The sequence below is a fragment of the Rhinolophus sinicus genome, chromosome 16, assembly GCF_057876585.1.
Source record: "Rhinolophus sinicus isolate RSI-liver-muscle chromosome 16, RSI-T2T, whole genome shotgun sequence".
NCBI classification, from domain to species: domain Eukaryota; kingdom Metazoa; phylum Chordata; class Mammalia; order Chiroptera; family Rhinolophidae; genus Rhinolophus; species Rhinolophus sinicus.
Window position 1 is genome coordinate 135,618,666 of NC_142516.1, and position 23,151 is coordinate 135,641,816.

The 23,151-nt window shown below is 41.5% G+C and overlaps 1 protein-coding gene across 1 annotated transcript in view; it reads left to right on the forward strand.

Moving 5' to 3' along the window:
• Positions 1–19,865, forward strand: part of HGSNAT (heparan-alpha-glucosaminide N-acetyltransferase) — a 31,530-nt gene extending 11,665 nt beyond the window's left edge. The window contains exons 6-18 of the mRNA XM_074329589.2: positions 2,192–2,261; positions 2,980–3,089; positions 4,675–4,751; positions 5,912–5,942; positions 7,156–7,316; positions 9,268–9,383; positions 11,188–11,309; positions 11,706–11,832; positions 13,100–13,186; positions 15,320–15,397; positions 16,039–16,109; positions 16,191–16,303; positions 17,428–19,865. Coding sequence (XP_074185690.2) covers positions 2,192–2,261; positions 2,980–3,089; positions 4,675–4,751; positions 5,912–5,942; positions 7,156–7,316; positions 9,268–9,383; positions 11,188–11,309; positions 11,706–11,832; positions 13,100–13,186; positions 15,320–15,397; positions 16,039–16,109; positions 16,191–16,303; positions 17,428–17,609 — 1,345 coding nt within the window. The 3' untranslated portion in view covers positions 17,610–19,865. The remainder of the gene's footprint in view (positions 1–2,191; positions 2,262–2,979; positions 3,090–4,674; positions 4,752–5,911; positions 5,943–7,155; positions 7,317–9,267; positions 9,384–11,187; positions 11,310–11,705; positions 11,833–13,099; positions 13,187–15,319; positions 15,398–16,038; positions 16,110–16,190; positions 16,304–17,427) is intronic.
• The last annotated feature ends 3,286 nt before the right edge of the window (positions 19,866–23,151 follow it).

The following is a 23,151-nucleotide window of genomic DNA, read 5'->3' on the forward strand; positions in this document are numbered from 1 at the left end:
CCTCAGCCTGGGTGCCAGTGATTCTGGTGAGAGTGAATTAGTACACTGGAAAAGAAAAAGAAAGTGAAATAAATCCAGGCCTGGCAAATCGCCTTTCAAAGGAAAGGTCTTTCATGTTTTAAAAGGAATAAGATTGGTTTTTCATGGGCTCAGCCTGTTAGCATCTCAGGAAGGACCACAAGATTTTACTGGTGAGCTGTATCCAAATTGGAAGAAAGAGAACCTAGCTTTTAAGTCTGCTAGCTTGGGGAAACCCTGCCACTCTGGGGATTTTATGCACTCTGACCGTCTACCTTTGTGCATCTTAGAAATAATTCCATGTAGGAGAAACCTGACTGCGTATAGGGGTAACAGAACTATGGGATGCTTAGAAGCAGAGTTTTACCGAGAAACTGTTTTTTGGGGACAGAGTATAATCCTAGCAGAGGTTTCATTTCTTTGAATTAAGGTATTATCTTGTCAGTCTTTGGATAAGATGCAAATACTGTTCCAGTTTAGTAGGTTGCTTTCATTTGGTGCTTTTAATATGAATGCATCTGTTACATCACTTTGTAAAGTAATTGATAGCTGATATCAAGCTCTTGCAAAGGGAAGAAATGCCACCTCACCCTACTGTGGAATTGAAACTTCTTTGCATGTGATTCTGCAGCCTGAGGGCAGAACGCTATTGTTGGCAAAGCAAGAGTCCCTTGTTCTTGCCCCATCACTTTCCAGCATGCCCATGAAAGTCTCGGGAAGTTCAGGTTTGTCTGAACCAGAAAAGAATCTGAAAAAGTAGTAAGAATACAGCCTACTTGGAGAGCAAGCATATACGAGAAAATTAAGTGCTTTTTAAATTTTTAAATTTTAAAATATTTTTAATTTCTCCATTTCACTTTTCTTTAGATGTCTCTGTTTTAATGTTTTTCATGTGATAGTGATGTTATCAGTGCTGAATAAGCTAGAAATAGGAGTTAAGTTGTGGGCAAAAAGAGAAGAAATTAAAAATATATGCACTGAATATATGGATCATGTTTGGATACTGGTTTGAACAATAAAACTAAGAAAAATGTATGAGACTATTTGATAATATGGAAACTGATAATATTTTAAAATGTGATGGTAATACTGTAGTTATGTTTAAAAATGAAAGGAGTCCTTATCGTTTAGGATTACATACTGAAGTATTTTATGGATGAAATGATATAATTACTGGGATTCTTTAGAATAATCAGTCTAAAGATGGCAGGGAAAAGGGGCAGTAGGTGGGAGTATATATGAAGTAAGACTGACTGTGTGTAGATATCTGTTGAATCTGTGTGGTGGGTCCATGGAGATTCATTATACTGGTTTCTCTGTTTCTTCGTATGCTTGAAATGTCCCGTGATAAAAAACTATATATATAAGGGGAAAAAATGCTATGCATTGGATAATTCAAATATGCAAAATTTATATAAAACGTTTGTGGGGTTGTTTTTTCCAGGCTAAGATATACTTTTTCAAAGATTGTTTTCCAAGTAGAAATCTCATTTTAAAGAAAAACCAGTTAATATATTTATCTTAAATCATGTAAATCAGTTTAAGATCATCTGGATATCTTTGTGAACTAAAGTAACCTTTTAGAAAAAAGATCCCAATATATTATTTGAATTAGTCCAAAGTTACTTTCAAACTTTCTCAGTTTGCATACATGCATTTTATTTGGATGTAATCAAGTCTGCATGTTGGATTTTGGCTTTTTGTTTTTTTAATAGTTTATATTTGTATTTCTTTGCAGGCACAGAGCCCACTTGTTACTTAAATAGCTGTATCTCATCCTGTCACAGCTGTCATATACTGTGTTTAGTTAGTTTTGTATTGCGTGCATTTGGTGGTTTGCAGTTTTTTCCTATTCTAATTTTAATAGTATTATTAATAATTCTAGCTACAGGGAATAATAATCTCATTAAACCCTCACAACAACTCTTGAATGAAGGCTCTATCTTTATACCTATTTTACTGATGAGGAAACTATGCTGTAAGCGTCGAGCATTTAAAAATACTGCTGCTATAAACTTTTATTTCTACCTTTGTTTCATTAAAAAACTTAAAAATGTTTAATTCTTGGACTTGTATGGGATATGGACTTAAATTTTCTTTCAATATGATATCCAGTCATTTTGAAAATTCTGCCAAAGAGAATAAATTAACTGAGCCATTTATTTATTTACAGTTTGGATGACTTTAATAATTGGATTTCTAAAGCAATAAATTCTCGGGAAACTGATCGCCTCATTAATTCTGTGAGTTACTAGAATGCATCTTATATGGTCTGGGTGGTTTTCTAGATTTGGACTTTATAATTTCCTATTTAATAATCTTTATTATCTGGTTTAATTAATCTTGTTTATATTATGGAAGGCCAGGCCACGTGTCCTGTATTCTTATTAGAGAGCAGCCTTCTCTCAGCTCCTGTGAAGGGCACTGTCCCCTTGTATTTCTTCATTGAGGCTGGAACGCGGGCTGTCCTGTGATGCCCGCAGTGGAGACATTTTTCTCTGCAGCCAGCACCGTTGAATCGATCCAGTTAAGTTGCGAGTGTCAGTATTAAAACAAAAGAGACATCAGTATTGAATCTATAAATGCGATGGTCTACTGAGATGATTAAACATATTATTTGCGTTAATAAGTTCATTATGGACATATCTGCTTGTACGCTTGTACCAGACGCACATATGGACCAGGTCTCTGTGGTCATTTATCATCACGGCTACTGCAAGCTCCGCAGAAGGCACACACAGACACACCCCCACACACACACACACACACACACACACACACACAATAAAGTGAAAAAAAACAAACCTCTAGATGGGATCTTTACAAAAACAAATTAAAATATTGTTCAGAACAACGATCTTTAGCTTTCCACTCTGTTAATTTCTTCCCTAAAATACAGAAAAATGACCTTTACTCCTTAGCATTATGATTTGTCCTGTCTTTCTCGCTGTCTCTCTGCAGGAGCTGGGCTCCCCAAGCAGGGCCGACCAGCTCGGCGGCGACGCCCAGCCGGAAGCGTGGCGTGTGTCAGCTGTGCGCCTGCGCCTGCGCTGCGTGGACACGTTCAGGGGGTACGTGGGGCTGCCTGGTAACACGTGGGGCTGCCTGGTAACGCGTGGGGCACGGGCCGTCTGGGATGACGTGTTTGCACATAAACACACTTGTTACTCAACGTATTTTATGTATCTTTTAATTTCAATGGTAGAAAGGGTTTGTTGCAGTAAAAATAAATCCGCAGCCTCTCCTTACTTGAAAACTGTCACGACAGCCCACGTAGTATGTTGCTAGAAAGGAGTAGTGGGACAAGGCACAAACCAGTTTCCACTGGTATGTAGATTCTGCTGGATTTAGGGCATTTACACTGGGCAGCAGCTAAACGTGGGGCCCCCATGTCTGTCTGCACCTCCACACCTGGTCAGTAGTTTGGCAGCTGAGAAGCGCCACTCGAGACGTGAAACACCAGCGCACACACAAGAGTTCCCATCCTTCACCACTGACAGTAAATTGTTATGATCTTAGAGTCCTGGTAGAAGAATGATGGCCAGGACCAAACTCTGATAATAGAGTGTAAAACTATATAGCTGAAAATAAATATCTAGGTATCAGGTCTTTCATTTCTACCCTCCGGGGTCTTTTAAACTCCAATGATAACCTTATAATTCAGTCCCAGCCTCCTCAGAACTCTGAGTACTCCCAGTGTGTGTATTTCAAGCCAGATAATAATGACAATCATAATAATAGTAATAATTGCTAACAATCTTTGAATTCTCAGTATGTGCTAGGCACTGTTCTAACTTGTCTGTATTTACTCAACAATTTGATGAGGTATATACTTTTAATATGCCTGTTTTACAGATGAGGAAATTGAGCCATAGAGTTAAGTAACTTACCCAAGTTCACTTAGACTAAGTGAGACAGCCAAGATTTGATTCTAGGCAGTTGGGCTTCAGGGTCCCCACAAATTACCCCATTAACATAGGAAAGTCTTCATTTCCCACATTCTACAGAATTAGCATCAAGCAATAGCATATTCAGAATTGACTTTATTGTATTTTTCTTTCTGATTCTCATTGCCCCTTCTGGAGATGAGACATTCACAGACAGACAGGAACTAACATTTATTAAGTACCTAAAATGTGCCAATCCCTGGCTGGGCGCAATAATATACATTACTGTCCTTAATAGTCCCAGCAGCCCCCATGTGAGGTATGTTCCCTCTTTCACAGAGAAGCACGCTGAGGTATGTAACTGATGGGAGTCTTGCCCAAGGTCTTATGACTAGTAAGAAAGAAGGAACACAGATTGGAACCCTCAGCTTTCACTGTAGTGACTATGCCTTCTACTACAGTTCTTGAACCTGAGACACCTAAAAATTAGCACAAAATTGAGCAATTAGAAATGTTTTGCTTTGTTTTCAAGTTACAAAATTTAGTGTCAGTGTAAATTTTTCTTAAGACATCATCACGTTGGAAGTGTTGGCAACAGAAGGACTTTAGTGTAGTGTCCTAATTATAGTGACTAGAAGTAATAGTTTCTTGCTCTTTAAGTGTCCTCTTGTGTCATGACTGCACCTTGTGAGTATGAGTGTGTCTGTGGCAGCTGGGCCATTCCTTGTCACTTGCGCAAGCCCTGAAAGCGTGCTTTCTTGCTTTACAGACTAGCTCTTATCCTCATGGTCTTCGTTAATTATGGAGGAGGAAAATATTGGTACTTCAAACACGCGAGTTGGAATGGTAAGATATTTGCTGAAGGTAGCACTGATTACATGGGAGAATCACTCAGCATCCCCAGGAGCTCCAGAGATGAGGCCCCAGCAGCCTCCTCTGAGCCGCCGAGCTCCTGCCTCCATAGAATGACCTTTGAATAATTCTGTTAGCCTTTTAGTTTTGTTTTTCCTTTTATGTGTTGTGGCTCTGTAATGCCTGGCTATTAACAACACGTAGATTCCAAAGGTCTCTACTGTCAGGACTCTGCAGAAGATGTTAAGAACTTAGTTGTAAATGATCCTTGTCATATTCTGGTGTGCCTTTCAGTACAGCCAGGTACATGCCGTCTAAGACTCATGGTCCTTCTTGGGGTGCCATTGACCTGAGGTTGGTGTGGGTGGTCCTGAGTAATAGCTATGAATCTGGCTCGGTGGTTGGTTTAAGAATGGATTTTGAGTAGCACTGCTTATATATATAAACTTGTTGACAAACTTCTATGAAGTCAGACAATTAAGTTTGCGAACTCATCCTAGAAAAAGTGCTACATACCTCATTGCTGAATATCACTATGGTCACCTTTGAAATACCCACCTTGGGAAGCTACGCACCGACGCCAACCTTCAAAGCAATTCTGGAACTCTTTTTCTGGAATGGCTATTAGAGCTGTCGTCGTATTACCTTTGATGTCCTAAATGTCATCAAAATGCCTTCCTTTCAATATTTCCTGTATCTTCGGGTAAAGAAAGAAGTCATTGGGGGCCAGATCAGGTGAGTAGGGAGGGTGTTCCAATACAGTTATTTGTTTACTGGCTAAAAACTCCCTCACAGACAGTGCCATGTGAGCTGGTGCAGTGTCATGATGCAAGGGCCATGAATTGTTGGTGAAAAGTTCAGGTTGTCTAACTTTTTCACGCAGCCTTTTCAGCACTTCCAAATTGTAAACATGGTTAACTATTTGTCCAGTTGGTACAAATTCATAATGAATAATCCTGATATCAAAAAAGTTTAGCAACATCGTTGCCACAAGTTCGCGAACTTAATTGTCAGACCTCACAGTGGTTCTCCTGGGCCCAGTTACATTCTTACTTTCCATATATATGAGAATATAATGGGGCCGTTCCAGATTTAGGAATTATTTACCTTCTGGAATCCTTTTCCTTACTCTTTGTGCCTTTGTTTTTCTGCAGGACTGACAGTGGCTGACCTAGTATTCCCATGGTGAGTTCGCACTCTAACATCAGCTCTTCCGTAGGTCATCTCCAAGTTTTTCTTTTCAGCTGATGCTGGAGCCTTTCTCTGAGACCAGCCTTGAATTCTGGGCCTCATGCCCGTGTCACTCACAGGTCTCTGCTGTTATGAGGTCTTTCTGAAAGTTTGTTGCTGAATAATTCTTAAATTCTGAATATGTAGTTAAATTCCACTAATCCTGAAAATAAGTATAAAAGTCGTATTTCCTAAAAGAAATGCAGTATATTGGTATCAGGGAATTCTGCTAAGTATATAACAGGGCAATGATATTCAATTAAAATTTAGGGTAATAGTAGGGTAACCAAACTCTATCCCTGATCATCTGAGGGACCCTGACCTCCTTACAATGTGGAATTTGTATCTTTTCTGTGACACTTTAAGCAATTTTGCTCCATCATTAGGAGGTAGTCCTGGCTACTGGTTTATGTCTTTGGTCCCTTGTGTTTCATTACTAATATGAACTCAGGGAGGGCGGCTGGGGGTTCTTTTTTGAGATGAGTTTGGGTAGGAGGGAGTTTTACATGCCTGCAGACCTGGTATTTATTTATGTATCGTCTGTATGAGGTTCCTCTGCAGGAAAGGGGCGTGGTGCCTGTTCCTGTTCCTGAAGGTTTTTAATCTGATTAGGTGACCTAAGAAAGGAAGCCAGGGGACCCCAAGCATGCAGTAAGAGCAACTGTCATCTCTGTTAACCCCTTGCCAAATGATTAGAAAATTTACTATTCCAACTTTTTTTTAAAGAGGTAATTTAGTATAGTAAAAGAAAAGGAAAATAATACAGCTTTCATTCTTTCAGGATCAAGAGTGAATTTAGAAATGATTGAAATGTGTGGTTTGTTTCTCAAGCACTGAGGCCGTGTGAATGACTCGGGTTATTTGGATTGTAGCATCTTCACCATCATTTCTCTCTGATAACTGAATGGGACAGTTGTCCTTGGAAATTTCACTCAATACTAAATGATTTCCTCCTAAGACAGGATTGAAGGAGCACAAACCTTACAACCTCACAGGGTTACATTCGGATTTTTCCTTCACTATTAACTGGATGTCATTTCAGTAATTGGCTACTCTAAAAAGTCAGTTGCTTCATCTATGTAGTAGATTATAACATATTAATGAAATATAGACAAAAAACATTGGAAATGGCCACGTAGTAATAGCTGGGGTTTTTTCCTTCTTCTAGGTTTGTATTTATTATGGGATCTTCAATTTTTCTATCAATGACTTCCATACTGCAGCGAGGGTGTTCAAAACTGAGATTGCTGGGGAAAATTGCATGGAGGAGTTTCCTGTTAATCTGTATAGGGGTTATCATTGTGAACCCCAATTATTGCCTTGGTCCATGTAAGTATTTTTCCCCTTAGGTTGAAATACAGAAACTACATGTTGTAATTCAAAAGAGGTATAATTCCTCCATCTCAAGTACCTGCAAAAAAAGAACAGGTAGGGGCCGGCCCGGTGGCTCAGGCGGTTAGAGCTCCGTGCTCCTAACTCCGAAGGCTGCCGGTTCGATTCCCACATGGGCCAGTGGGCTCTCAACCACAAGGTTGCCAGTTCAATTCCTCGAGTCCCGCAAGGGATGGTGGGCTCTGCCCCCTGCAACTAAGATTGAACACGGCACCTTGAGCTGAGCTGCCTCCCGGATGGCTCAGTTGTTGGTTGGAGCATGGGCTCTCAACCACAAGGTTGCCAGTTCAATTCCTCGAGTCCCGCAAGGGATGGTGGGCAGCGCCCCCTGCAACTAAAATTGAACACGGCACCTTGAGCTGAGCTGCCGCTGAGCTCCTGGATGGCTCAGTTGGTTGGAGTGCGTCCTCTCAACCACAAGGTTGCCGGTTCGACTCCCGCAAGGGATGGTGGGCTGTGCCCCCTGCAACTAGCAACGGCAACTGGACCTGGAGCTGAGCTGCGCCCTCCACAACTCAGACTGAAAGAACAACAACTTGAAGCTGAACAGAACCCTCCACAACTAAGATTGAAAGGACAACAATTTGACCATTGTTCCCCAATAAAGTCCTGTTCCCCTTCCCCAATAAAATCTTTAAAAAAAAAAAAAAAAAAAAAAAAAAAAAAAAAAGAACAGGTATTAGGAAAGTATGTATAATACTTGTATAACTTTGGGCATTTTTATTGTTATCTTGGACTTTTAGACCTGGGAGGAGCCTCCAAGATCACCCAAACCCTTCTGTTGTGCAAACGAAGCCTGAGGCCACGAGAGATTGAAGTGCTTTCTCCCGATTAGCTAAGTGTAGAGAAGGACAGAGTAGGGAGCAGACCAGACCACCCGGTGCTCACGCTGCCCTCCTGCCACTTTGTGGTTCCATCAACTTTTTTTTTTTTTAACTTTTATTTAAGTGTGTTTTTCCAGGACCCATCAGCTCCAAGTCAAGTAGTTGTTTCAATCTTGTGGAGGGCACAGCTCACAGTGGCCCATGTGGGGATCGAACCGGCAACCTTGTTGTAAGAGCACTGCGCTCTAACCAACTGAGCTAACCGGCCACCCCCCACCATCAGCTTTCATAATAAAGCTATTGTGTGGTAGTTCAAGAATTCACCTTTGTCACCACCTGTATGTCAACTGGGTTACTAGGAAGGAATGACATCTCTGTCATTGTTTTAGCAGTGTGAGGGAGACGGGAAAGCTGAGGCAAGGATGTAAGCCCTGTGCTTGGTACCACAAGCAGTGATTGATGTCTTCAGGGGGCTTACAGTGTCATTAGCAAAGGAGGACATAATTATTAGATAACAGCCAAATGAAACCCCTCAGACAAGAAGCAGTAAGTCTTTAGGCATTAGACTCCCCAGTGGGGGTCACAAGGGAAGGTGTCACATAAAAGTTGATTCGATGGATCTCTAAAAGTGGGCCACTGCTCCCAGAAAGATATATTATAGGGTTCATTATTGGATTATACTCTTCCAGTGATACAGTCATGTAGCCTGTAGAGTCAGTCATTGGCCTTGTTAGGTCTGCAAGTTCCTCATGGATGTGAGAGTTGAATCTATAATCCTAATGGGAAAGGGCCAGGAAATGAACTTCAGGGTCAGGGGTCATCCTTGCTTCATTCCCACACCTTAGGAAGACACTTCTGTTTTCATCCCAGTCTCCCAGCTGACCACTTCCTGCTATGAGTTTGAGCCATGTCTCCTGACCATATGTAGTATTTCCATCTAAGAGCTTAAAAAAGTCTTACTCAGGTGCCATATAGGTGTGTCTTCCCCTTTAGAAAAAGTAATTCTGTCTTTGGAGGAAATGAGACATGCTGGCTAACCTTTACCTAACTTGTACCTTCCGCAGTGTCTTGGGATACGGTGCGAATCCCTGGGGTGCTCCAGCGGCTGGGTGTGACTTACTTTGTGGTTGCTGTGTTAGAGCTCATCTTTGCAAAACCTGTGCCTGACAGTTGTGCCTCGGTGAGAAACCTTATTTTAAAAAAAAAGACGGGGGGCGGAATATCAGTGTATAGTTTTCAGAATTCTCTTTAGTTCTGAGAGTAATGTTGTAATTCAGTAGACTCTTTAACTCTTAGTGGAATGCATTATTTTTTTCTTCAATTCATTATTTTTATTTTGTCTTTATATCAGTCATTTTTGTATTGTGGTAAAAAACACATAACATGAGATGTACCCGCTTAACAAATCTTGAAGTGTACAGTAATCAAATGCATATGGATGGAATTAAATAATATCACCATCTTTTAGTTTGCTGGTTCAGTTTCTTGGGGCATTAACTGCTAATTTTTCAAATTCCTTGTGGTATAAGATATATGCAAAAACTCACATAAACATCCGTATCTATACAAAAGTTACACAGGCTTAACTTGGAGAAAAAGTATCAAGCTAGGGTATGGGAGAATGTCAGTATATACTTGGCTATTTCTTCTTTGTAGGAAGTATATGAAAGAGTCCCCTCTTTTGTGATTACTTTCTATCTTGCCATAAATTGCTGAATTTACCAAGGTGACAGCTATTTTTTTTTCCCCAATGGAGGTAAAAATTCAGGTGGAAATGTTTAAACTCTTCCCTTTGGGGTCCCACTTAACAATAAGTTGAGCTATATTTTCTAACTTCTTTCTGTACATGTAACTAGCAAATTCATCATCAACTCTCAGATTTTCTTGTGTCTTCCTGTAATGATTGCTGGGTTATATGTTCCTGTAGTGTGTTTAACCATTACTCTTTTACCCCCTGCCCTCCCCATCAGCGTATCCGTACCCTCTATGGTAGATTTCCTTAAGGTGAAGTGAGACTAGACCTGTGCAGGTGAACGAGGGCTTGGTTTGCCACCTGTGGGAGCTGAGGGTCTGCAGAGGCTCGTTCATGGCCACCAGGGTGGAGCAGTGGGTTGGGTGGGACACCAAGAAAAGGTGGGTTACACCTTTCTTCCTTCAATTAGAATAGCTCCAAAAGTTTAAATTTCATTTTCCTTTTAAAATTTGTTTTTTAACTTCTTTTTTAAGAACAGCTTTAATGAGATAATATTTCACGTACCATAAAACTGGCGTTTGATGTGTACAATTTAGTGATATTTAGTATATTCAGAGTTTTGCAGTCATTACCACTATCTAATTCTAGAACATTTTCATTACCCCGAAAGAAAACCTGTTCTCACTATTAGCCAGTCCTCTTCCCTCCCAAGTCCCCCAGCCCCAGGCAACTCCTAATCTGCTCTCTGTCTACAGATTTGCCTCTTTTGGACATTTCATGTAAATGGAATCATAATATATGGCTTTTTGTGTCCGGCTCCTTTCACTTAGCATAAGTATTTTTCAAGATTCAAGATTTATCCACGTTGTGCCATGTATGACTTGATTTCTTGGTGGATAACATTCCCTTTTGCGAATGCACCATATTGTGTATCCACGCATTCAAATGATGGACATTTGACTTGTTTTCACTTTTTGGCTATTATGCATTGTAATGATTCTATATACATTTGTGTACAAGTTTTTGTGAGCATCTGTTTTCAATTCTCTTGGGTAAAGGAATAGAATTGTCCATTGACTTCTTTTTAACTAATGTTTTACTGTGGTATTTAATAGAGCGGGAACATCTAGACCGCATAATACATATGAAATAACCATGCATCTATTTTTATACTAGTACCGTAAAGTCCTAGAGAAGAATCCCAGGGAATTTCCCAAATATATATACTGCATATTAGTTTCCATTCTACTTGCATTTAGTTTGCATAGGTTTCTTTTTGCCCCTCACTCAGGAGAGAAGGTGCTCTTCTCTTCAAGACATTACATCCAGCTGGCCCCAGTGGCTCTTCATTTTGATGCTGGAAAGCATTTGGCTGGCCTTGACATTCTTCTTACCTGTTCCTGGATGCCCTACGTAAGTGAACCCGTGTAGCTAATCTCTTTTTGCATGTCATTTTCTGGCAAGTCTCAGTTTCTGGGGCTACATGAGTACTTTCAAATTTTCCAAGTCAGAGGAATCCTCTTCCACTCTTCCTTCTCCCTGAGGCATACTTAGTATTGGGAGAGGAGTTTCGTGTGTGTCCAGAGGAGTGTCTCCATGAGGTTTGTTCAGGGTCACTTTGAATGGACATTGGGCCTCTGAGCCTTAACATGGGGGGCTGTCAAGAGAGCACTGGGGAGAGTTCATGGAGCTGGAAGGGTTTCCAGGCTTGTGTGTATGTTTGAGGCTCTTTGCTGGGCTGCGTACACAGCCAGTATTTATCCCTATCCCTTCTGAAGTCTTGTCAGCTAAGTATTCTCCCCTCTGCAGTGGTTATCTTGGCCCTGGTGGCATCGGAGATCTGGGGAAGTATCCGAATTGTACTGGAGGAGCTGCTGGCTACATTGACCGCTTGCTTCTGGGAGATGATCACCTTTACCAGCACCCTTCGTCGACTGTGAGTGACGCTGCTCGCACTTAGACCTGGACGCTTAGCTCGTAAGGGAAGGGAAGTAGAAAGGGCGGGCCAACTTGAAACTGTCCATTTAATAAACTATGCTGGGAACCAATTTTTGTTTGAAAATCGTCTGGTAAGTGAGGATGCATTGTAATATCAAATGGTTAGTACCGTGTTTTTCTGTGTGTCTCGGGCTTTTCTGTGTGTCTCGGGCTTTTCAGTTTGTCTCGGGCTTTTCAGTGTGTCTCGGGCTTTTCTGTGTGTCTCGGGCTTTTCTGTGTGTCTCGGGCTTTTCTCTGTGTCTCGGGCTTTTCAGTGTGTCTTGGGCTTTTCTGTGTGCCTCGGGCTTTTCAGTGTGTCTCGGGCTTTTCTGTGTGTCTCGGGCTTTTCCTGACAGCAGACTGAAACAGGGATTCATGTGCAGCAAGTTTATCAGGCAGTCCTTTGGGGAGCAACACCTGCCGGGGAAGGAAGGAAAGAGGGAGTAGTTGGACTGCATTGCAGTTGCATGAAGTCCTCAGCTAATCTCATAGCCGGCTGGGGTGGCCCTTCAGAGTCATTCTGAATTGAAGGGAGGGATCAGGCCCTTAAAATCCCTGGTTGGATGTGGACTGCCCCCAGCAAGCGGGGGTGACTCCTGGAGAGGCAGCTTTCTTAAGGACAAATACAGAAGATGGACTTGGCCGAGAGCTACTGGCCATTCATACTTCTAACATCTGGGGAACAAGGCTTTAGTCCTGACAGGGGTGGGGTGGGGGAGATACCTGGGTGGTATCCACTACACTGTTTATTTCCAAATTTCTACTGTTTCTACAATAACATTTATTTTATAATGAAATAATACAGATGTATTTTTAAATGTTATTTACCTTAAAAGAAGATAAGAAGCTGTTGATTTGTTACAATAGGGTTGACCAAAAAGAATACACTTGAAAATTATGATGACATTATATATAGTGTTTGAAACTGGTTAGGGGTGTGTTGTGTCACTAGGCATGTCCCCTGAGCCACCTGAAGTTGAAGTGGCTGCACTGGACCATGGCTCATCCTTGGGCTCTGTGTTCCCTTGTGAAGTGTCACACCCCATACACTTTCTTGGCCAGAAATATTCTGCCTATAATCCCCACAGGTTGGCAATGGATTTCTGCAGCTAAAGCAAACGTATTGAATATTAGGGTGTCTTCAAGTTTGTATTTGGTCTGTGGGTTGCTTGTGTGGATTTCTGCAGTCGCTGAGTGAGTGCTGCCCTCTTGTTCTGTTTGTTAAGGTGCTTTATCACACCACGGTGGCCTACGATCCAGAAGGAATCCTAGGGACCATCAACTCCATCGTGATGGCATTTTTAGGAGTTCAGGTATTTGTTCATTTCATTCAGATACATTTTTTCTGACTGTGATTATTGCTTCATCACTAATTCAAAAAATTATTTCATTAAAATAGCTCATTGAAAGTGTATCATCTGTATATTACAGGTCTAATAACTTCTGTGTATATTTGACAGATTGTCACAACTAGAAGTTGCTAAAATTCACATTCAAATACTTAGGTATAATTTCTATATTCTCAAAAGAAAGTCTTCTTGTTCATATGGATTATCTCAGAAATGGAGGCACAGCAGTTTCTGGATAAAAGATTTCTCTACTAGACTGTGCAGAGTGTTTGGGTACCGGTTACGCTGGGAAGCCACCATGTCAGTTGTGTACACGTTGCATTGTTTCAGGTTTTGCATATTTTATGCCAAAGTCAATACGGGTGGTTCTTGCTTTATCTCACATACAGTTTCGTTTAAATTCTGAACAGTCTAGATTTTCTTTAAGTTCTTATTGGTGGTTGAAACCATTGTTTGAGGGGAGCTAACTGGAAGAGGGAAAACATGGGTGAAGCAGAGCTAATGGGAACTCTCTGTGATGATGAAAATACTCTACCCTGTGCTGTCTGTGTGGCTACTGAGTACTCATAATGTGGCTAGCATGACTGAGGAACTGAATTTCTAATTTTATTTCTTTTTTTAAAGAAAAACAATTCTTTTTTTATTTTTTTTTAAATTAGGGAATACTGGGGGACAGTGAGTTTTTCCAGGGCCCATCAGCTCCAAGTCTTATCCCTCAATCTAGTTGTGGAGGGTGCAGCTCAGTTCCAAGTCCAGTCGCCATTTTCAATCTTAGTTGCAGGGGGCACAGCCCACCATCCCATGCGGGAATTGAACCTGCAACCTGTTGTTGAGGGCTCATGCTATAACCATCTGAGCCATCCGACCACCCCTCGGGAAGCTCAGCGGCAGCTCATTTGTCTTCAGTCTAGTTGTGGAGGGCGCAACTCACTGGCCCATGTGGGAATCGAACTGGCAACCCTGCCGTTCAGAGTTTGCGCTCTAACCAACTGAGCCATCTGGCCGCCAATTTTATTTCATTTTTAATTAAATTAAATTTTAAGTAGTTGCATGTGGCCAGTGGCTCCTATAACGGTTAGTCAGGTCTAAAGGGTATACATCTTAGTGATTAATTTCATGTTTAGAAGTACCATCTTTGTCTTTGTAGCACTTCACAGTTTACACATATCCATTTAAGCCCTACACACACTCTAGGGGAATGTGTACCTGCGGGAGCCCCTGGCCTGAGGTTGAGTGCAGACCTGGGGCACACTGCCTGGGTTCAAACCCAGCTCGGCCACTTACTGGTGGGGTAACCTTGCGCCCAAGGTTACTTGACCCCTCTGTGCTTCAATAGCACCTAATTCATAAAGGTGAGAAAAGGATAAAATAACTTAATTCATGTTAAGTTCTAAGAACTGGCACATACAAGACATTCATAAAATTTAGCTGTTATTATAAATAGTTAACATTTTCTTACACATTGATGTTTTCAGAAATTAATTCCTAATTTGGGGGGAATTTTATGCAAAGTTCAGATTTTACTGTTTTTAAAATGTTTTCCTGCCTCCGGTTCCACCTCTGTCCCTGTCCCTCTTCTGTAACTGCTTCCAGACTAGGCAATCCAGCAGGCCAGTCTCAACTGGTCGCTTGGTACTTTTGGGGGCAGGGGAGCATAACTTTGGTTGGCTCTCCATCACCTATGGGAGAAAGCCTGTGCCTCGTAGTGAGAGCTACATGCCTACCTGCCTGCCTCACCCTCCTGCCTTTCTGAATTACCTATAGCACCTCAGGGATGCTGGGCTTTTTCACCTGTTTTGACATGTTTCTGTGCATGCTGTTCCCGTCTGCCTGAACACTCTTCCTGCTTTATGCTCATAGCCTCACCTTGACTGCCCTTCTCTGTAACGTCACTCCCTCCCCACCCAGTGGTCCCATGTGCCTCTCACCATCTCCGTGAGTCAAGGGCAGTGGTGACGTGCCATTCTTTTTTGTAATCCCAGGGTTCTAGCAGTGGGCCTGGCAGATGAGTCTGTGAGTAACGAAGACAGTGGATGGATATGAAATAAGAATATACTTTAGGTGACTCTCTTGGTCATGCTGTGTTTGCTTTTCCAGGCAGGAAAAATACTCTTGTATTACAAGGATCAGACCAAAGGCATCCTGGTTAGATTCACTGCTTGGTGTTGTTTTCTAGTAAGTAACTAACGTTTCTCATTAAAATTCCTTTTCTTCACACACACGTATTTAAAAGAAAAAGATGTTTAGCAACACGGGTCTATCAGCTGTCACCACATCACAACAGGTAGCATTCTTCACTTCAGTAACAGCGAGGAGCAAATCTTTACGCCTAAATTCTCAGGTTCATTTTCTTAGGAAAATGTCTTTACATATAAGTCAGCGTCTGCCATCAAATAGCCAGCCAGGAAGGCTTGAAGAAATGGAGCTGAGGTGTGGGTTCTGGTAGGGAACCATACCAGAAAGACCAGGCAAATAACAGGTTTCCAAACACCGGCTTCCAAATGTACAGGTGACAAGAGTTGTAAGATTGACTGTTCCTTTTACCCCTGACCTTGCCATCGTGTTGCCTCTCAGGATTCACCTCATTTATCACTTACTTTACCTTCAACTCAGAGGAATGCTGAAACAATATTTTTTGGAGAATATTTTTAGTTACACATCTTAAAAATATTTTTCCAGTTCAGAGAACAAAATATCAGACACAATTTTCAGCCCTTCCTGAATAATTAAATAACTAATATTTTTCAGTTTTGGAACATATTTGTTTTTTGAGATGATACGTAAGACATCTTTAACATCTTTATCCCTTGTTATAGGGGCTTATCTCTGCTGCTTTCACGAAAATTTCTGAAAATGAAGGCTTTATTCCAGTAAACAAAAATCTCTGGTAGGTATAGAACACGGCGTCATTTTAGTGCTCACACGGGTGCGCCCCCAGGAGCGCTGAGACACCTCGTTCACCCCCTAGGTCCATTTCATACATCACTACGCTCAGCTCCTTCGCCTTCTTCATCCTGCTCCTCCTATACCCCGTTGTGGATGTGAAGGGACTGTGGACAGGAGCCCCATTCTTGTACCCAGGTAAGTCACCTCTAACCCAAAGGGAGGCAATGATGGTGACCAGAGACCAGCCGAGCATACCCAGTGCCGGGGCCTTGAGCCATGGCTCTGGTGGCATGTTTCCACATCGCAGGCTGAGGGAGAAAGTGGCAGAGGCCACGCAGTCCCAGGCTACACAGGACGTCCCTGGCCTGTTCCCAGGCAGTCACCCCATTTTACCCACTAAGACAGTGGGGTCATTACAAGCTTCACTTGTTTCCTCAGGTAATACCAAATTGTAGAGGATCGGAAACAACCCGGGGCATATCATCCAGTTTCTAATGCTTCAGAAATGGGGCCTTCCTTTCTTTCTTAATGTAACTGCACGTCCTTACAGATGATGCATAAGAAATATCAAGAGACATTATCAAGAGACAAGCAGATGGTTTAAATGCGGTTCTACCTGGAGACTGACAGACCAGATCATTTCAATGGCTCATTTCAGCCCCCTGATTCTAGTAATAGCTACTTTCTTTGGACCTCAAGTTTTCTATGAGAAAATATAAGTTAATAATTTTTTTTAATTGGGGAACAGTATGTCTCTCCAGGGCCCATCAGCTCCAAGTCATTGCCCTTCAATCTAGTTGTGGAGGGCACAGCTCAGCATCAAGTCCAGTCGCTGTTTTCAATCTTTAGTTGCAGGGGGCACAGCCCACCATTCCATGTGGGAATTGAACCTGCCACCTTGTTGTTGAGAGCTTGTGCTCTAACCAACTGAGCCATCCGGCCGCCCCTCCGGAAGCTCAGCGGCAGCTCATTGTCTTCAATCTAGTTGTGGAGGGCACAGCTCACTAGCCCATGTGGGAATCGAACTGGCAACCCTGTCGTTCGGAGCTTACGCTCCAACCAACTGAGTCATCCGGCCACCCCATAAGTTAATAATTTTGGCTTTCTGATTTAGCATTCAAGAATTACATTGTTATAAAAATGAATATTTTCAATAATTTTTTGATACAGTTGACCCGTAAGTGTCTAGGATTGGCAGTAGCCAATAATACAAGTGCTTGCTTTTCGTTTTCTTCACTGAACGAAAGTCAAATTTTAAGAGTTCAATAGATGATCAGATGTGACACAGAAGAACATTATCGTCTGCGTCTCTCCTTCAGGCATGAATTCCATCCTGGTGTACGTGGGGCACGAGGTCTTCCAGAACTACTTCCCCTTTCAGTGGAGGCTGCAGGACAACCAGTCGCACAAGGAGCATCTCATTCAGAACATCGTCGCCACTGCTCTCTGGGTGCTCATTGCCTACATTCTCTACAGAAAGAAGGTGTTTTGGAAGATCTGACAGCTCCGGCTGAAGTGTGCTGCTGGCAGACTCTGATGGGCTTGGGGGGAGTATCGAAGCAGCCTTTATCAAAGGGACTCATTAATTATAAAACCTTGAGGAGGATGTGTCTTTCCAGATTGTTGGGGAAGGTGATGGTGCACTCAGGCTAACGGACTGTGACCGGCTCATCAGAACTCCGCCTGCGTAGGTGGGACTTAGGAATTTGAAATGTAAATTGTCTTTTTTCTCCATCTTCTCTGTAAGTGGATGGATTTGGAACTTTATTCTAAGGATTTCTCGGTTAACTTTTCAAAAGGGAATTACCATGGGCATTTTGTTTCAGTGACAGAAAAACAAACAAACACAACTAGGATCTGATTCTAATTGATCTAGTTTTCCTGCAAACTGCCCTTCCATGTGTATACATGCCAACCAAGAATGCCATCATTTTTGTTGTGGCCGACTATAAAGCATACTGAATGTGATGTGTTATAATATAGTCTAATAATTTTTGGTTAAGTGAAGTTTCATATTTCAAGAAAGTCAGGGTCATTTCCTTTTCAGATCTGCAAGGCATTTGGTGGGTCCAAAAAAAATGCCTTTCTATCAAGCCATTTTCTCCTTTTCCCCACTTGAAAAAAAAAAATGTTGAAATACAGATGTGTTATTTTCAGCCACTCTTGCTTAGTTATCGGCTTATGTATCTATCAACCTATCAATCATCTGTCTGTCTACCTATCTATCCATCCATCCTGACCACCCACCTACTTCCCTGTCTTTCTCTCCGTGTACCTAGGTGGTACCCAGGGATGTAGCTATGGAAGAGAGTAAAGCAGATTGTCTTGCTTGGGCTCCAGCTTTGCCATCCTTATGCGTAAAATATTGGGCAAGTTCTTTGGCCTGTCTGGGCCGTGGTTGCGTCATCTGTGAAATGAGGGAGGTAGTGATGGCCTCTCAGTTCCCTTCCAAGTCTTAGTTAGACCCCATGAGGTGGGATACATCAGTAGCTTTTCTGAAATCCTTAGAAAAATAATTTTATTATGGAAAACTCTTCCAAATAAATGATAATGAAAGTTTAAAAAACTCTCATTGGAATGACCCTCCACAGTGGAGGCCGCTTTCCTGCTTGGAATCACAAAAGTGAGGAAGTAGTTTCTCAGGAGTGAGGATGGGAGGACACACAAAGAGAAACAGCACTTTTCCTGTGATGCATCATCATACTTAGGAATTTTCTGTGAGAATTCCGTATTTAAGGAAAATGTGACGATAGCTTGTACTTTAGAGCATCCTTCTGTGGTGAGATGAGGCCATCTCAACGTTGCTTCGACTGTCACCGCTGCATGGATGACTTCCTAGTGTGTATTTCCAGCTCAGACCTCTATCCTGAACTCTCATCCCAACTCTCACTGCCTGCTGAACCCCCCACTTGGACATCTACCATATCCAGGCTCAGCTCTTCCCTCTTTTCTTCCTCTGAATTCAAACCTTTTTCTCTTTGGATTTTCCTAGCTCTGTGGGTGGATCATTCTCGTCTCAATATAACACTGCCATCTTTCACCCACCTACCTCCTTTTCCTTGCTTTTTCCATATTTAGTCATTGCCAAATCTTAATTCTGTCTCCATCGTCCCCTGTATCTTCTTCATTCTCATTGTCACTACCTTATTACTCTAGTCTAGACTCTTGTAATTCTTTTTAAATTGGCCTCCTTCCCTCAGTCCCTCCTTCCGTAAAGTAACTGGATTAAGCTTTATGAAGCGGAGCTCAGAGCAGATCACCTCTTTATAGAACCTTACACTGAAGTTGTAACAGCTTTGCCTGGCATGCGTAACCATCCTCAGTTGAGCCCAACACCCATTTCCAGCTTTCCTCCCCCACCTTCTGGGCCCATCTAGAGTCCTCCCACCTCCGTCACAGTCAGGACTCCCTGCTTCTGACTTTGATTATAGTCTTCCTGAATTACTTTTCCTCTTAATTTTCTCCTATCTACATATGACCTGTCACTTTAAACCCCATACTTCTAAGGTACCTCTTATTCTCGTCCAAAAATGGTGTTTTCTTCCTCTGCATTCTCAGAGTATTTTACGGGATCACGCTCATGGCACTCATCACTTTATGACTTGTATGGTAGCTATTTGTGTACCTGTCTAGTTCCCCATGCTAGACTGTGAGCTCGTTAAGGGCAAGAATTATGCCCTGTTCATCTGCATTTACAAACACAGTGTCTCGTACTTAACAGGCACTAACTAAATAAACATTCATTAAAGCAACACAATGCTTGTTTTGTTTTTAATATTTCAGTGCTGATAAAATTAGTGTCTGGTGTGCCCCATGAAAATGTTCAGGGAGCTAATGTGTGTGGGAACAATTATCTTTGAGGAAACCTGCTGCTACCCTTCTGTTGGCAATGAGTCATGATGGATGGTCACAGTTGTGTCACCCCAAGTCTTAGCAAGTACAGCCCGTTGGGCCTCTCCGGATGAGTTATCCAGAAGCATTTCTCAAACTGGGATGTCTTGACCCATGAAGAACAGGAAACCCTGATTCAGTCGGGTTAGAAGGAAAATTTCTCTCACATGAAAGTCCTAAGGGAGGCTGGCTCCTATCCGCTTGCACTCAGCCAGCTCACTTCATCTCATGGCGGTGAGATGACTGCCTCTGTGACAGCCAAACACACTCAGCAAACGAGACAATCACTGGAAGGGGAGGGCATTCCTTCTGTGTGTCTCATAATTATATTAGCCAGGAAACCCTCCCCAGAAGCCTCAGCATCCTTCCCCCGGTGTCTTATTGGCTACAAGTGCCACACTTGACTTGCAAACCCAGCACTGACAAGGGAACCCGGATTGACCAAGCCCATGATTATGTGGAAGGTGGTGAAGACCTTTGGGAGTGTAAAACTAGATGGGAAAGCACATTGCCAGTGTCTGTCTTTAGTTGCATATTGGTATAACCTAAATTTTTTTAAGGTTTTTATATTTTATTGATAGAAATGTCTACATTATGAGGTCCGACAATTAAGTTTGTGAACTCATCCTAGAAAAAGTGCTACATACCTCATTGCTGAATATCACTATGGTCACCTTCAAAGCACTCCCCTTGGGAAGCTACACACCAACGCTAGCACCTAGTCTACCCTTCAAAGCAATTTTGGAACTCTTTCTGGAATGGCCATTGGAACTGTCGTCGTATTACCCTGGTGTCCTGAATGTCATCAAAATGTCTTCCTTTCAATATTTCCTTTATCTTTGGGTAGAGAAAGAAGTCATTGGGGGCCAGATCAGGTGAGTAGGGAAGGTGTTCCAAGACAGTTATTTGTTGACTGGCTAAAAACTCCCTCACAGACAGTGCTGTGTGAGCTGGTGCATTGTCGTGATGCAAGAACCATGAATTGTTGGCGAAAAGGTCAGAACATCTAACTTTTTCATACAGCCTTTTCAAACAGTAAGCTTGGTTAACTGTTTGTCTAGTTGGTACAAATTCAGAATGAATAATCCTTCTGATATCAAAAAAAGGTTAGTAACGTTGTAACAAGTTCTTGAACTTAATTATTAGACCTCGTACATTATCCTGTAAATTAATATCTTTAATACCTGTAGTTATGGACAATTTCAATTTGTGTTTGATTTTTTTTTTCTTCATCCTATTTGACAAAATTCCAGCTGTTTTATTATGCCTTTAAAGAAAAGTTTTGTTGGGTTTACTGATTAAATTAGTTCTTGTAGTTTGTTTCTTTTTATCTTTAATTTCAGCTTTTAAATTTCTTAATTCCTTTCTTTGGTTTATTTAATTCATTTTCTAGGTTCTTGAGTTGAATGATTAGATGTTTTACTTATTTCTAATCTTCCTTTTTCTGACATTCAATATTATTTTATATTAATTTCAGGTGTACAGCATAATCATTACCCATTTACATAATTTAACAAGTGATCCCCCTGACTAGTCTAATACCCACCTGGCACTGTACCTAGTTATTACCATATCATTGACCATATTCCCTATACCTTACATCCCCATGACTATTTTATAACTACTAATTTGTACTTAATCCCGTCACCCTGCCCCGAACCCCCTTCCATCTATCACCCCAACAAATCTAGTATCCATCTGACACCATACACAGTTATTACAATATTATTGACTATATTCCTTATGCTATATGCTATATCCCCATGACTACTTTGTAACAACCGATTTGTACTTCTTAATCCCTTCTTTTTCTTTCACCCACACTTCCCACCCACCTCCCATCTGGCAACCATCAAAATGTTTTCTGAATCTATGAGTTTGTTGCTGTTTTGTTTGATCATTTTGTTCTTAGATTCCACATAAAAGCAAAATATTATTGTATCTGTCTTTCTCTGTCTGACATACTCCACTCAGCACAACACCCTCAAGTCCATCCATTCTTCTGCAGATAGTGAGAACCCATTCCCTTCCAAGGCCGAACAATATTCCATTGTACATATGTACCACCTCCTCTTTATCCATTCTTCCATAGACAGACACCCGGGCTGCATCCACAGCTTGGCCATTGTAAACAAGGCTGCAATGAGCAGATGGATTCACATGTCCCCTAGAAGTAGCTTCAGTTTCTTTGGATAAATACCCTGAAGTGGGATTACTGGGTCCTTCATTGTCTCTTCTTAAAGCCTTTGTTTTATTTTGTTATGTTTTTTAAACTTTTCAAAATTTGTTTTTTAAATGTGTTTTTTCAGGACCCATCAGCTCCAAGTCAAGTAGTTGTTTCAATCTAGTTGTGGAGGGTGCAGCTCACAGTGGCCCATGTGGGGATCGAACCAGCAACCCTGGTCTTAACGAGCATTGTGCTCTAACCAACTGAGCTAACCGGCTGCCTCCTAGCCTTTGTTTTAAAATCTATTTTGTATTGCTACCCCAGCTTTTTTGTTTGTTTGTTCATTTCATTTCCATTTTCATGATACATCTTTTTCCACCCCTTTATTTTCTGTCTCTGTGTGTGTCTTTCAATTTGAAGTGAGTCTCTTGTAGGCAGCATATGTAAGGGTTTTGTTTTCTTATCCATTCAGCCTTCCTATGTCTTTTGATTAAAGCATTTAATCCATTTACATTGAAAGTAATTGTTGATAGGTATGTAGTTATTGCCATTTTATTATTCATAATTTTGATCTGTTTTTCTGTCTTAAGTCCCTCTAATATTCTTTGTAATACTGGTTTGGTAGTGATGAAATCCTTTAGCTTTTTCTTGTCTGGGAAGATCTTTATCTGTCCTTCAATTTTAAACGATAGCTTTGTTGGGTAGAGTAGTTTGGGGTGTAGGTCCTCACTTTTCATCATGTTGAATATTTCCTGCCAGTCCCTTCTGGCCTGCAAACTTTCTGTTGAGAAATCAGCTGAGCTTCCTTATAACTTCTAGTTACCTTTCCCTTGCTGCTTTTAGGATTCTCTCTTTGTCGTTAACCTTTGCCATTTTAATTATAATGTGTCTAGGTATGGGCCTGTTTGGTTTCATCCTGTTTTGGACTCTCTGTGCTTCCTGGGCTAGTATGTCTATTTCCTTCACCAGGATAGAAAAGTTTTCA